The sequence below is a fragment of the Schistocerca americana genome, chromosome 1, assembly GCF_021461395.2.
Source record: "Schistocerca americana isolate TAMUIC-IGC-003095 chromosome 1, iqSchAmer2.1, whole genome shotgun sequence".
NCBI classification, from domain to species: Eukaryota; Metazoa; Arthropoda; class Insecta; order Orthoptera; family Acrididae; genus Schistocerca; species Schistocerca americana.
This window is the reverse complement of record NC_060119.1, coordinates 935,804,040-935,817,535: the sequence shown is the minus strand read 5'-3', so window position 1 is coordinate 935,817,535 and position 13,496 is coordinate 935,804,040. Positions and strand designations below refer to the sequence as shown.

The window sequence follows — 13,496 nt, the reverse complement described above, 5'->3', positions numbered from 1 at the left end:
TTAGACCCAGACAGCACGTATTTACCTAGAAACCATGCCTCGGTCGCTGAGTCACTGGGAGGATGTGCTTGGTTCAAGCAGCGCCCTCTTCCAATATAACACTGAAATAAAAGCGTTTAAGGAGTTTCAGCACTATTGGGAAATGCTGATAAAGCACCCAGAAATAATTTACTCGATTTTATATGTCTAAATCTGTTTAACGCGAAACCAGGGTATAATATCAAGCCAGTGTAGTAACGCCCTCTGGCACACACTCGCGATCTATATAGTCCGCCTACATAGTGGAAGGACAGCTGTTACGTTCCTGAAGTTCTCCGTTGCCATCACGTGAGATCACATCTAGTGTGTAAATATTTTTCATATGTCGTAATGGTCCAGAAATTGTTTAAGTGTCAAACAATGAAATGAGAAAAAATTTTGTTTTTCAGACTTTTGAAATGGTACAGACAGGTGTTAGCTTTAATGTTCCCTCCACATCTAAATCAGATGCTGAGGAGATACCACCTGTGATCGTACACGCTCAACAGTGCGATACAGATAGACTTAAAGCAACAGATATTGTGATGGGATGGCCTATTGTGTATCTTACGCTAAATAAAATTCAAAAATTTTATGAAACACTGAGATCGTCAAACAGGATAATCACTTGGAGCTGCGATGTCTCCGAAAAACTGGTGACCACTTTGTACGAGCGATCTGCACCTGTTAGGGCTACAGTATGTCCTGCAGTACGAATCGTTGATCTGGTTGCCACCGATGTCGCAGAAACAGTGCAGAAAAAATTACCAGTAGTCCGACAATCGCCTTCAAAGGTAAGGATACCTGCCCCTTGCCTATCCATAGTTTTAAATTGAGAACTTAATCGCATTTGTGTTGCAGGTATACGAGGCTATGAAATCGGGCTTCTACAAACGTATTGCCCATGTGTGGGATGGAAATGAGTTCCTGGCACATAGAGGGGAGAGGCGGTTTCGGAAGACTGCCGTACTTGCTGCAGAGGTTCTCCGTAAATCAGTTGTCACTCTTGACAAATGGATGGAAAAAGTGGAAGAATACGTAGAGAACGCTCACTCAAAAAGACTGAAAGGTACGTAGTTTTGAGGATGTTGCCATAAGATAGAAACCATAGATAAATTTTAAACGTGCAGAAAGGATAGAAAGATAATGCTTTTGCTTAAATTCCCCCTTTAATAAAGTGGACGTCGAATGTTGATGTATTTAAGTAGATAAGTCACGTTACTTTTCGAACATATGGAAAACGCCTGTCATTAACAAGAGGACAGTCAAACTTCCTCTCTGAGATTTGGTTCATATTGATAGGACTTGTAGGGCACGACTACTACAACGTATGTAAACCGGAAGAGCAACATTCTATCGTTTTCAAGATGATAGTTTGAAAATTTAATGTGTATTTATCTTTCGTGTGATCGCTAGTACTCAAACGTTAGCAGCCGAGCGCGTTAAGCAGCTAGTTCCAGGAGCGCGAGATCCATAAATCAAATATCCCTGACTGTACTTGTTTCGAAGTAATTGATTGTGCGAACCGTCATTATTGAAAGATTCCTGTATTAATCTCTTAATTTTTATCTTGGGGGGGGGGGGGGAGGAGGAAAAATAGTAATAAGACTGAAAACAAAGTGGATTCACAAGCTTTTAATTAAATCATTATATTCATTTCATTTATATGTTATCTACATGTGAAGTATGTGTAACTTATGGAGCACTTTACTAATCGGGATTATGCTGATCGCAGAAATATGGGAAACAATTATGACTACGTACAGCACTTGTCATGAATGCAAAATCTCTGCATGTGCGTGGTTCTTGCAATGAGTCTATTGTAAAGCAAATGCCTTAGAACCTACATCCTTAAGCGGTTCTCGATCATCAGTTTAGTGTGTAGCACGCATATCTGTTAGAAGTAGGTGGGAAGAAAAATGTATACCGGAAGATTCAATCGACAGACCTCGCGCTTTTAAACAAAGAGCTTACTCGCTTGGCTGTGGAGTTCTTGGTTACTAACGACCGCACGGAGTATGGAAGAAAGTGTAAAATTTTCACTCCATTTTTATCGCAAATTGCTAAGAGGTGCGTCTTCCCATTTACGTACGTTGTAGCCCTAGTCGTGCCTCCCACAGTCTGTCCGTATGAATAAAGTCGGTAAGGAGATATTCAGACGATTCCATTGCAAGATAGTGATATTAGTGCCACTTCTTTGAAGAATAAATCAGAAAAAGTTAGTCGTCTCCCGTAAGTGTTCCACTAGCGTACCTTTTGATAGCACGTATAAAAAAACTCTGAACGTGGTATTTAAATAAACACATCTACACACACTCCGGTTTTAACAGAAAAGCCATTTCAGATATTGTAAACTTAAAGGCAATACTGAGTGTTAAGTATCGCAAGTATCATTTTTCTGGTGGATACGTTAATTGGAGATAAATTATAAATATGTAACGGCCTCCTTCATACACTGTCGCATTGTTTGCTTCTACGAAGATGCTGAGTTTTAACCCATAATTTCGGATGTGGACTCTTCATGTAGTTTCGAAGCGTTACCACTGGCGCTGAAACATTTGTATCCTACACTTATCGCTACTATTATCCTGTTACAGTGGCTATTTTGCCATATCTCTTAGTGATTTCCTGTCAATGGTTGTTTACAGAACCACAAGTACCCGGCGAGAAGTCTCTGACGGATCCCGTGGCAACTAAATCGTGGGCCCCGGTGAAGACGGCGTTTAACTGGGCCACAACTGTCGCCATGTTCTCCGTCGGAGCCGCCGCTTGCATCGCATCTCGCGTGCCTGTGGTTGGCCGGTATGTCAGCCTGTCTCCGTCTCCTGCGTCCTCCACATCGGCATCGCCAACTTCAGAGGAAGACCTGAAATCGTCGAGCTCGTCCTACGAATCCATTCCGGAATCGACAGCAGCCGGAACCACAGCAAAGATGCGACGTAGCCAGTTGAATTTAGAGAATCAAGGTCAATGACTAATGAGTTAATGTCCTCTAAATAGCGCATTAGTACATGCAATTGGTTTTAATCGGTACGTTTGCCAAATTTCAAAACACCGATCTCTGCCTCAGTACGCAAATCTTCGTTCACGAGAAAGAATATTTTTACCCATTATGCTGGATAGAAAAAACTGCAGGTTGTCTGTAAAAAGAAAATGAGCTGTAAACCCGGTGCAGAAGTTTAAAATAAATTTTAAATACAAATTACCTGAACAGGAACTGTTTACATGTTTCCTCACCTTTCTGTTCTTACTAAAAGCTTTCCTACTCAGCTAGCCAGGTAAGCTTGACGTAGATTCAGCCAGCCATCGGTAAGCTTCTATAGCCAATACTGTTGTTGGTAAACCCGCTTTAAATTGCGTAAATGTATATAATAGCAATTTCACCATGAAACCAACATAACTATAAATTTCTTCATCGAAGTTCCTCGACTCTCCATTTCAAATGATAGCACATGTTTAATTTTATGTCTCATGAGAAAAGTAAACATGCTTGATGACATTGATTTACAGTAATGGAGGATTGAAAACTTGTGCCACACCGGAATCGAACCCAGGTCTTCTGGTAAACTAGGTAGATGCTCTGACCACTAAACAGTCAATACACAGTGGTCATTCCAACGGACTACCCTAAGAGACGTCCCGTCAGACCCAAATTCTCGATTTACCCACATGTAGAGCCCCTGCCCATTGTCTTCAATCCTCGCGGCGTTTAGCCGATTCCCGTAAGGGTTGGAGTGTGGTTAGCATCTTCGCTGAGGTCATTCACCAGCCTCACCTTAAAGGACACCACGAGTATAAAATAATTTTTTACCAGTCTTGCCACTTGAAATTCTTGGGTGCTCAATTATGTTTGTCTAACACTTCCACCGAGCTGGTTATTTTAAATACATCTGAATGATCAAGTATTCAGTTTCGCAAAAAAATTCATAGCATACCACGCGCTGAGACCTTTATGATGTCTCAGCGCGGAGTTCAACAGTTCTGAATGTGGTAATATAATGCATATGCATATATATATATACAACACTTTCCAAAAACATGTAACGTAAAAAAACACATCCAATTAATGGCAATGCAGCTAGGTTTCGGTGGATAAACAACCCTCCAGAGCTCGTAAAATGTAATATCTGAAGATAATTGGTAGTTCAGACCGGTTACCTAGTTACTATTATCTGCATTGCGTATAGACTAATATTTAAAGTAAAGACGTATCGTTAATAAAATAGAAACTTCTTCGTTAACTGCAAGCCAGAATTTGCCAGTCTCTAGAGCGCTGATACTAGTTCATAATTCTTAATGCGTAAGATTGGGTGCCAGGGACACAGTAAGAAATGAGCTGTAGTCTGCTACTCAGCACAATGTGCGAAAGACTTAGCACTGCTCCCCACAACATGCCCTCCACTTAACAAAAAAAAAGTGGAAATTTGTGATGTTGGTGAAACCAGAATGTCTTACGTTAAGTGACGTCCAAACAGACCCCTCTGCTGTAGAGATAAGATAATCTTTCAGACAGCGTCAGTAATTTCTAATGCAGAGTTCTAACATGCAACGCTTATAATCCTGTCCACTGTAGTTCTATTGCTGTGAGGACGTCAGCTGTTTAAGGAAACTCGATTTTATTCATGAATATACTTGCTGGTAAACAAAGAGAAGAGTTTCCGGTATTATCTATTTGGTATAAATGTCCGTTACTTATCGCTGAATTACGGCTGGAAAAGTATCAGACGGTATAACTTCTCCAGACCGGTGGGTTGTAGACAGCCTGTATTGAAGTAGCATGTTTCGTTAGCGAAAAAATCCCCTATCGGATCACAGAAAAGGCGAATATGCTCCTGTTTTAAGAAAATCGGACTTAAAAGTGGGATACTGGGGTACCAGCTGCCTCATGCTACCTCCCTCAGATTTTTTTTTAAATTTTGCACTACGAATATATTCACGTTATTTTTTAACACGACACTGCTCTCGCTCTGCACCGCCACTGTCCCTTTGCCTATTTCTACACAATAACCACTGTCCACAATTGTCCCACTTTTCAGTCACTTTTTAAAACAGGAGCATATTAACCTATTTAATGCCGCAATATGAGCGTTTTCCCCCCTAGTTCCCTTCTTTCCCGGTTATAGAAGGGCTTGTCACTTATAGTAGACCATTATTGGTCAATAAAATCTTGATAGTTTATTTACTTTAATCTGAAATAATGCAAAACTAACGTTACACCACAGACCGGATTTTACGTGCCTAAAATTTTGTATGTGCTCCAGTACAACATTTGGGTCCGAGAAAGCATTTGGTGATTACCGAGCCACTGGACAGTATATTTCTGCGTGATAAGTCACTTTATAAGATACGTTTTTGCCTCTCACCGGATATTTTGTGCGTATTTTACTTGTACAAGCAGGCTCACTTCGAACCTCTGTATCTCTAAACTGGATAGACATATCAATAAAATTTACAAATTTCTTTAAGATTGAGATTTTAGGAATATATCATAAAAAAATAATCCACGATTCGATTTTGGCACACAGAAACCATGTTTTTCACTTCTTTTCAGGAAAGAGCCATGAACAAAATGGTGCCTCGATAAGCGTCTCAAGGCGCACCGTAGACCTTACCTAGGGCGAAAAGAACCAACCGTCTAGTTCCATTTGCCTAAGCTGGAGGAAATGTGTAAAATTCAAACTTTGACTGCTTATTGTAGGATAGTGACAGAAATACGAGGGTTGGAACTTTAATAGTGGCAACTATTTATCAAATACCGATACAAAAGAGTTACAGGTGTGCACCTTTTACTGTCCGTCAAAGTAGTCACCAGCGTTGTGTAGAACTCGTTGACAGCGATGTGGAAGGCGTAGTATACCGTTAGCAGAGCCTGTTCTGTTGATGGTGCGGATGGAGCAGTCTGCTGCCTGTCGAATCTCTGGAACAGTTCTGAAGCGAATGCCACGAAGTGGTTCCTTCAACTTCGGAATCAAATAAATCACAAGGACAAAGTCCGGGTAGTATGGTGGATTGTACAGTACTTCCCAATCCCATCGACCGAACAGAGAAGCCACAGCTTGCGCCGTATACGCCCGCGCGTTGTCGTGCAAAATGATGGGTGGGTTGCGCAGAACGTGTCGCCGCTTCTTTCGCAAAGCTGGTCGCAGGCGATGCTCCAAAAACGAACAGTAATACTGTGAAACTTCCTGGCAGATTAAAACTGTGTGCCCGACCGAGACTCGAACTCGGGACCTTTGCCTTTCGCGGGCAAGTGCTCTACCAACTGAGCTACCGAAGCACGACTCACGTCCGGTACTCACAGCTTTACTTCTGCCAGTACCTCGTCTCCTACCTTCCAAACTTTACAGAAGCTCTCCTGCGAAACTTGCAGAACTAGCACTCCTGAAAGAAAGGATATTGCGGAGACATGGCTTAGCCACAGCCTGGGGGATGTTTCCAGTTCTGCAAGTTTCGCAGGAGAGCTTCTGTAAAGTTTGGAAGGTAGGAGTCGAGGTACTGGCAGAAGTAAAGCTGTGAGTACCGGACGTGAGTCGTGCTTCGGTAGCTCAGTTGGTAGAGCACTTGCCCGCGAAAGGCAAAGGTCCCGAGTTCGAGTCTCGGTCGGGCACACAGTTTTAATCTGCCAGGAAGTTTCATAGCAGCGCACACTCCGCTGCAGAGTGAAAATCTCATTCTGGAGTAATACTGTGCATTGATGGTCTGCCGTGGGGGAACGTAATGCGTTAGGACAAAACCATCACAGTCGTACACGACAATCACCATAACTTTCACCATACTGCGGCTCTGACAGATTTTCGACTTTCGCGGCCACCCATAAAGACGACAATCGTTGGATTGGCGTTTCAGTTTTGGCTCGTACGATGTGGCCCATGCCTAATCCAGTGTTACGATACGGCGTAAGAAAGCCTCTCCTTCGCGCTCACAGCGCTCCAAGCGCGTCTGAGCAGCGTCGTAACGCATCCGTTTCTGTATTTCCGTCAAGTCATGTGGAACCCATCGTGACGCAATTTTTCGCACAGTCGTATGCGCTAGTCCGGTTTCGTAGGCGAGCTCACGAATCGTATGGCTTCGATCACTGTCCACTAACGTGGCAACAACATGCACTTCTTCAAAGACGCTAGGACGACCTGCCTGATGGATGACTGCCACAGTTTGTCGACCTTCGTTGAAGGCTTTCACCCAACGTTCCACTATTCTGTATGGCAATGCCGATTACGCGCACGCCTCTTGAAGACCTTGAGGACACTGTCGTGCTGTACGACCTCTGGCACATTCAATCTTGACCTAACTCCATTGTTCCTGCTTCGAAAACATAGTGAAACCGTTACTTTAGACCGTTCACTCACAAGTGACTGTGTTTCTCTCGATTGTGCACACGCCGATGACGTGGGACGGGCGAGTCCATTTGCTCGGGGGTAATGTTGGTATGTCAACAACGTGTGCTATCAGCGACAATAGTAGATTCCACTACATAGTGTCTCCACAGCAGTGTTGCCACTATTTAAGTTCCAACTTACGTCTGATTGCTCTATTGGGTATGCAAACTGTCCCTAGCCCGAGGGCTATCGAAAACACTTGACCCTACCTCTCTGTTACCAGCAGAATCCGAGGTATGAGCTCCGGAAAAATCCCATTATTTGGTACGCACTAGGTAGCGCATGTGTAGCATGCTCACCGATTACTAAAATCTAATGTAGTTGGTCCCTTAAACATAGTGAATAACGGTACAGTATTCTTATCTAAAATAAATGAATATCTAAATAAATAAATAAACATGTTGTTGTTGTTGTTGTGGTGGTCTTCAGTCCTGAGACTGGTTTGATGCAGCTCTCCATGCTACTCTATCCTGTGCAAGCTTCTTCATCTCCCAGTACCTACTGCAACCTATATCCTTCTGAATCTGCTTAGAGTATTCATCTCTTGGCCTCCCTCTATGATTTTTACCCTCCACGCTGCCCTCCAATACTAAATTGGTGATCCCTTGATGCCTCAGAACATGTCCTACCAACCGATCCCTTCTAGTCGAGTTGTGCCACAAACTTCCCTTCTCCCCAATCCTATTTAATACTTCCTCATTAGTTATGTGATCTACCCATCTAATCTTCAGCATTCTTCTGTAGCACCACATTTCAAAAAGCTTCTATTCTCTTCATGTCCAAACTACTTATCGTCCACGTTTCACTTCCATACATGGCTACACTCCACACAAATACTTTCAGAAATGACTTCCTGACACTTAAATCTATACTCGATGTTAACAAATTTCTCTTCTTCAGAAACGCTTTCCTTCCCATTGCCAGTCTACATTTTATATCCCCTCTACTTCGACCAACATCAGTTATTTTGCTCCCCAAATAGCAAAATTCCTTTACTACTTTAAGTGTGTCATTTCCTAATCTAATTCCCTCAGCATCACCCGACTTAATTCGACTACATTCCATTATCCTCGTTTTGCTTTTGTTGATGTTCATCTTATATCCTACTTTCAAGACACTGTCCATTCCGTTTAACTGCTCTTCCAAGTCCATTGCTGTCTCTGACAGAATTACAATGTCATCGGCGAACCTCAAAGTTTTTATTTCTTCTCCATGGATTTTAATACCTACTCCGATTTTTTCCTTTGTCTTCTTCACTGCTTGCTCAATATACAGATTGAATAACATCGGGGAGAGACTACAACCCTGTCCCAGTCCCTTCCCAACCACTGCCTCTCTTTCATGTCCCTCGACTCTTATAACTGCCATCTGGTTTCTGTACAAATTGTAAATAGCCTTTCGCTCCCTGTATTTTACCCCTGCCACCTTCATAATTTGAAAGAGAGTATTCCAGTCAACATTATCAAAAGCTTTCTCTAAGTCTACAAATGCTAGAAACGTGGGTTTGCCCTTCCTTAATCTAGCTTCTAAGGGTCAGTATTGCCTCACGTGTTCCAACATTTCTACAGAATCCAAACTGATCTTCCCCGAGGTCGGCTTCTACCAGTTTTTCCATTCGTCTGTAAAGAATTCGCATTACTATTTTGCAGCTGTGACTTATTAAACTGATAGTTCGGTAATTTTCACATCTGTCAACACCTGCTTTCTTTGGGATTGGAATTATTATATTCTTCTTGAAGTCTGAGGGTATTTCGCCTGTTTCGTACATCTTGTAAGTAGGCTGTTTATGTTTTCTTATTGGCAACGTTACGTAGCGCTCTGTATGAAAATCACTGGCTGTGCTGTGTGCTGTCTGTGGCAAGTTTGCATTGTTGTCTGCCATTGTAGTGTTGGGCAGTTGGCTGTTAACAGTGCGTAGCGATGCGCAGTTTGAGGTGAGCCGCCGGCAGTGGTGGATGTGGGGAGAGAGATGGCGGAGTTTTGAAATTTGTAAGACTGGATGTCATGAACTGCTATATACACTCCTGGAAATTGAAATAAGAACACCGTGAATTCATTGTCCCAGGAAGGGGAAACTTTATTGACACATTCCTGGGGTCAGATACATCACATGATCACACTGACAGAACCACAGGCACATAGACACAGGCAACAGAGCATGCACAATGTCGGCACTAGTACAGTGTATATCCACCTTTCGCAGCAATGCAGGCTGCTATTCTCCCATGGAGACGATCGTAGAGATGCTGGATGTAGTCCTGTGGAACGGCTTGCCATGCCATTTCCACCTGGCGCCTCAGTTGGACCAGCGTTCGTGCTGGACGTGCAGACCGCGTGAGACGACGCATCATCCAGTCCCAAACATGCTCAATGGGGGACAGATCCGGAGATCTTGCTGGCCAGGGTAGTTGACTTACACCTTCTAGAGCACGTTGGGTGGCACGGGATGCATGCGGACGCGCATTGTCCTGTTGGAACAGCAAGTTCCCTTGCCGGTCTAGGAATGGTAGAACGATGGGTTCGATGACGGTTTGGATGTACCGTGCACTATTCAGTGTCCCCTCGACGATCACCAGTGGTGTACGGCCAGTGTAGGAGATCGCTCCCCACACCATGATGCCGGGTGTTGGCCCTGTGTGCCTCGGTCGTATGCAGTCCTGATTGTGGCGCTCACCTGCACGGCGCCAAACACGCATACGACCATCATTGGCACCAAGGCAGAAGCGACTCTCATCGCTGAAGACGACACGTCTCCATTCGTCCCTCCATTCACGCCTGTCGCGACACCACTGGAGGCGGGCTGCACGATGTTGGGGCGTGAGCGGAAGACGGCCTAACGGTGTGCGGGACCGTAGCCCAGGTTCATGGAGACGGTTGCGAATGGTCCTCGCCGATACCCCAGGAGCAACAGTGTCCCTAATTTGCTAGGAAGTGGCGGTGCGGTCCCCTACGGCACTGCGTAGGATCCTACGGTCTTGGCGTGCATCCGTGCGTCGCTGCGGTCCGGTCACAGGTCGACGGGCACGTGTACCTTCCGCCGACGACTGGCGACAACGTCGATGTACTGTGGAGACCTCACGCCCCACGTGTTGAGAAATTCGGCGGTACGTCCACCCGGCCTCCCGCATGCCCACTATACGCCCTCGCTCAAAGTCCGTCAACTGCACATACGGTTCACGTCCACGCTGTCGCGGCATGCTACCAGTGTTAAAGACTGCGATGGAGCTCCGTATGCCACGGCAAACTGGCTGACACTGACGGCGGCGGTGCACAAATGCTGCGCAGCTAGCGCCATTCGACGGCCAACACCGCGGTTCCTGGTGTGTCCGCTGTGCCGTGCGTGTGATCATTGCTTGTACAGCCCTCTCGCAGTGTCCGGAGCAAGTATGGTGGGTCTGACACACCGGTGTCAATGTGTTCTTTTTTCCATTTCCAGCAGTGTATATTATGACTTTTGATGATATTAAGGTAAATACATTGTTTGTTCTCTATTAAAATCTTTCATTTGCTAACTATCCCTATCAGTAGTTAGTGCCTTCCGTAGTTTGAATCTTTTATTTAGCTGGCAGTAATGGCGCCTTCTGTATTGCAGTAGTTCGAGTAACCAAGATTTTTGTGTGGTAAGCGATTTGTGAAACATATACACTCCCGGAAATGGAAAAAAGAACACATTGACACCGGTGTGTCAGACCCACCATACTTGCTCCGGACACTGCGAGGGGGCTGTACAAGCAATGATCACACGCACGGGACAGCGGACACACCAGGAACTGCGGTGTTGGCCGTCGAATTGCGCTAGCTGCGCAGCATTTGTGCACCGCCGCCGTCAGTGTCAGCCAGTTTGCCGTGGCATACGGAGCTCCATCGCAGTCTTTAACACTGGTAGCATGCCGCGACAGCGTGGACGTGAACCGTATGTGCAGTTGACGGACTTTGAGCGAGGGCGTATAGTGGGCATGCGGGAGGCTGGGTGGACGTACCGCCGAATTGCTCAACACGTGGGGCGTGAGGTCTCCACAGTACATCGATGTTGCCGCCAGTGGTCGGCGGAAGGTGCACGTGCCCGTCGACGTGGGACCGGACCGCAGCGATGCACGGATGCACGCCAAGACCGTAGGATCCTACGCAGTGCCGTAGGGGACCGCACCGCCACTTCCCAGCAAATTAGGGACACTGTTGCTCCTGGGGTATCGGCGAGGACCATTCGCAACCGTCTCCATGAACCTGGGCTACGGTCCCGCACACCGTTAGGCCGTCTTCCGCTCACGCCCCAACATCGTGCAGCCCGCCTCCAGTGGTGTCGCGACAGGCGTGAATGGAGGGACGAATGGAGACGTGTCATCTTCAGCGATGAGAGTCGCTTCTGCCTTGGTGCCAATGATGGTCGTATTCGTGTTTGGCGCCGTGCAGGTGAGCGCCACAATCAGGACTGCATACGACCGAGGCACACAGGGCCAACACCCGGCATCATGGTGTGGGGAGCGATCTCCTACACTGGCCGTACACCACTGGTGATCGTCGAGGGGACACTGAATAGTGCACGGTACATCCAAACCGTCATCGAACCCATCGTTCTACCATTCCTAGACCGGCAAGGGAACTTGCTGTTCCAACAGGACAATGCACGTCCACATGTATCCCGTGCCACCCAACGTGCTCTAGAGGGTGTAAGTCAACTACCCTGGCCAGCAAGATCTCCGGATCTGTCCCCCATTGAGCATGTTTGGGACTGGATGATGCGTCGTCTCTCGCGGTCTACACGTCCAGCACGAACGCTGGTCCAACTGAGGCGCCAGGTGGAAATGGCATGGCAAGCCGTTCCACAGGACTACATCCAGCATCTCTACGATCGTCTCCATGGGAGAATAGCAGCCTGCATTGCTGCGAAAGGTGGATATACACTGTACTAGTGCCGACATTGTGCATGCGCTGTTGCCTGTGTCTATGTGCCTGTGGTTCTGTCAGTGTGATCATGTGATGTATCTGACCCCAGGAATGTGTCAATAAAGTTTCCCCTTCCTGGGACAATGAATTCACGGTGTTCTTATTTCAATTTCCATTAGTGTAGGTTATTGTTAGTCAGGGTCATTTTTTTGTAGGGATTTTTGAAAGTCAGATTGCGTTGCGCAAAAATATTGTGTGTCAGTTTAAGCACAGTCATGTATAATTGTTCAAAAGGGGACGTTTCAATCTTGCTCACCAGATGGTAGAGATTTGTCAGGACTGGCTCTCCCAAGGCTGTCAGTAGTTCCAATGGAATGTTGTCTACTCCGGGGGCCTTGTTTCGACTCAGGTCTTTCAGTGCTCTGGCAAACTCTCCACGCAGTATCATATCTCCCATTTCATCTTCATCTACATCTCTTCCATTTCCATAATACTGTCCTCAAGTACATCGCCCTTGTATAGACCCTCCATATACTCCTTCCACCTTTCTGCTTTCCCTTCTTTGCTTAGAACTGGGTTTCCATCTGAGCTCTTGATATTGATGCAAGTGGTTTTCTTATCTCCAAAGGTCTCTTTAATTTTCCTGTAGGCAGTATATATCTTACCCCTAGTGAGATAAGCCTCTACATCCTTACATTTGTTCTCCAGACATCCCTGCTTAGCCATTTTGCACTTCCTGTCGATCTCATTTTTCAGTCGTTTGTATTCCATTCTGCCTGCTTCATTTACTGCATTTTTGTATTTTCTCCTTTCATCAATTAAATTCAATATTTCTTCTGTTACCCAAGGATTTCTACTAGCCCTCGCCTTTTTGCCTACTTCATCCTCTTCTGCCTTCACTACTTCATTCCTCCAAGCTACCCATTCTTCTTCTACTGTATTTCTTTCCCCCATTCCTGTCAATTGTTCCCTTATGCTATCCCTGAAACTCTGTGCAACCTCTGGTTTAGTCAGTTTATCCAGGTCCCATCTCCTTAAATTCCCACCTTTTTGCAGTTTCTTCAGTTTTAATCTACAGGCCATAACCAATAGATTGTGGTCAGAGTCTACATCTGCCCCTGGAAATGTCTTACAATTTAAAACCTGGTTCCTAAATCTCTGTCTCACCATCATATAATCTATCTGAAATCTGTCAGTATCTCCAGGCCTCTTCCATGT

The 13,496-nt window shown here is 45.4% G+C and overlaps 1 protein-coding gene across 1 annotated transcript; it reads left to right on the top strand.

Moving 5' to 3' along the window:
- The first annotated feature begins 882 nt into the window (after nt 1–882).
- On the top strand, nt 883–3,182 carry LOC124548042. Its single transcript, XM_047125150.1, has 2 exons — nt 883–1,087; nt 2,667–3,182. Exons 1-2 carry the CDS (start codon nt 892–894, stop codon nt 2,990–2,992), a joined length of 522 nt encoding a protein of 173 aa, XP_046981106.1. The 5' UTR covers nt 883–891; the 3' UTR covers nt 2,993–3,182.
- The last annotated feature ends 10,314 nt before the right edge of the window (nt 3,183–13,496 follow it).

What these genes read in the sequence shown, in the direction of transcription:
- LOC124548042 (XM_047125150.1), top strand. Translation starts at nt 892, where the DNA reads ATGAAATCGGGCTTCTACAAACGTATTGCCCATGTGTGGGATGGAAAT. An exon ending in TCACTCAAAAAGACTGAAAG is followed by an intron (nt 1,088 to 2,666) that starts GTACGTAGTTTT and finishes GGTTGTTTACAG; the next exon opens with AACCACAAGTACCCGGCGAG.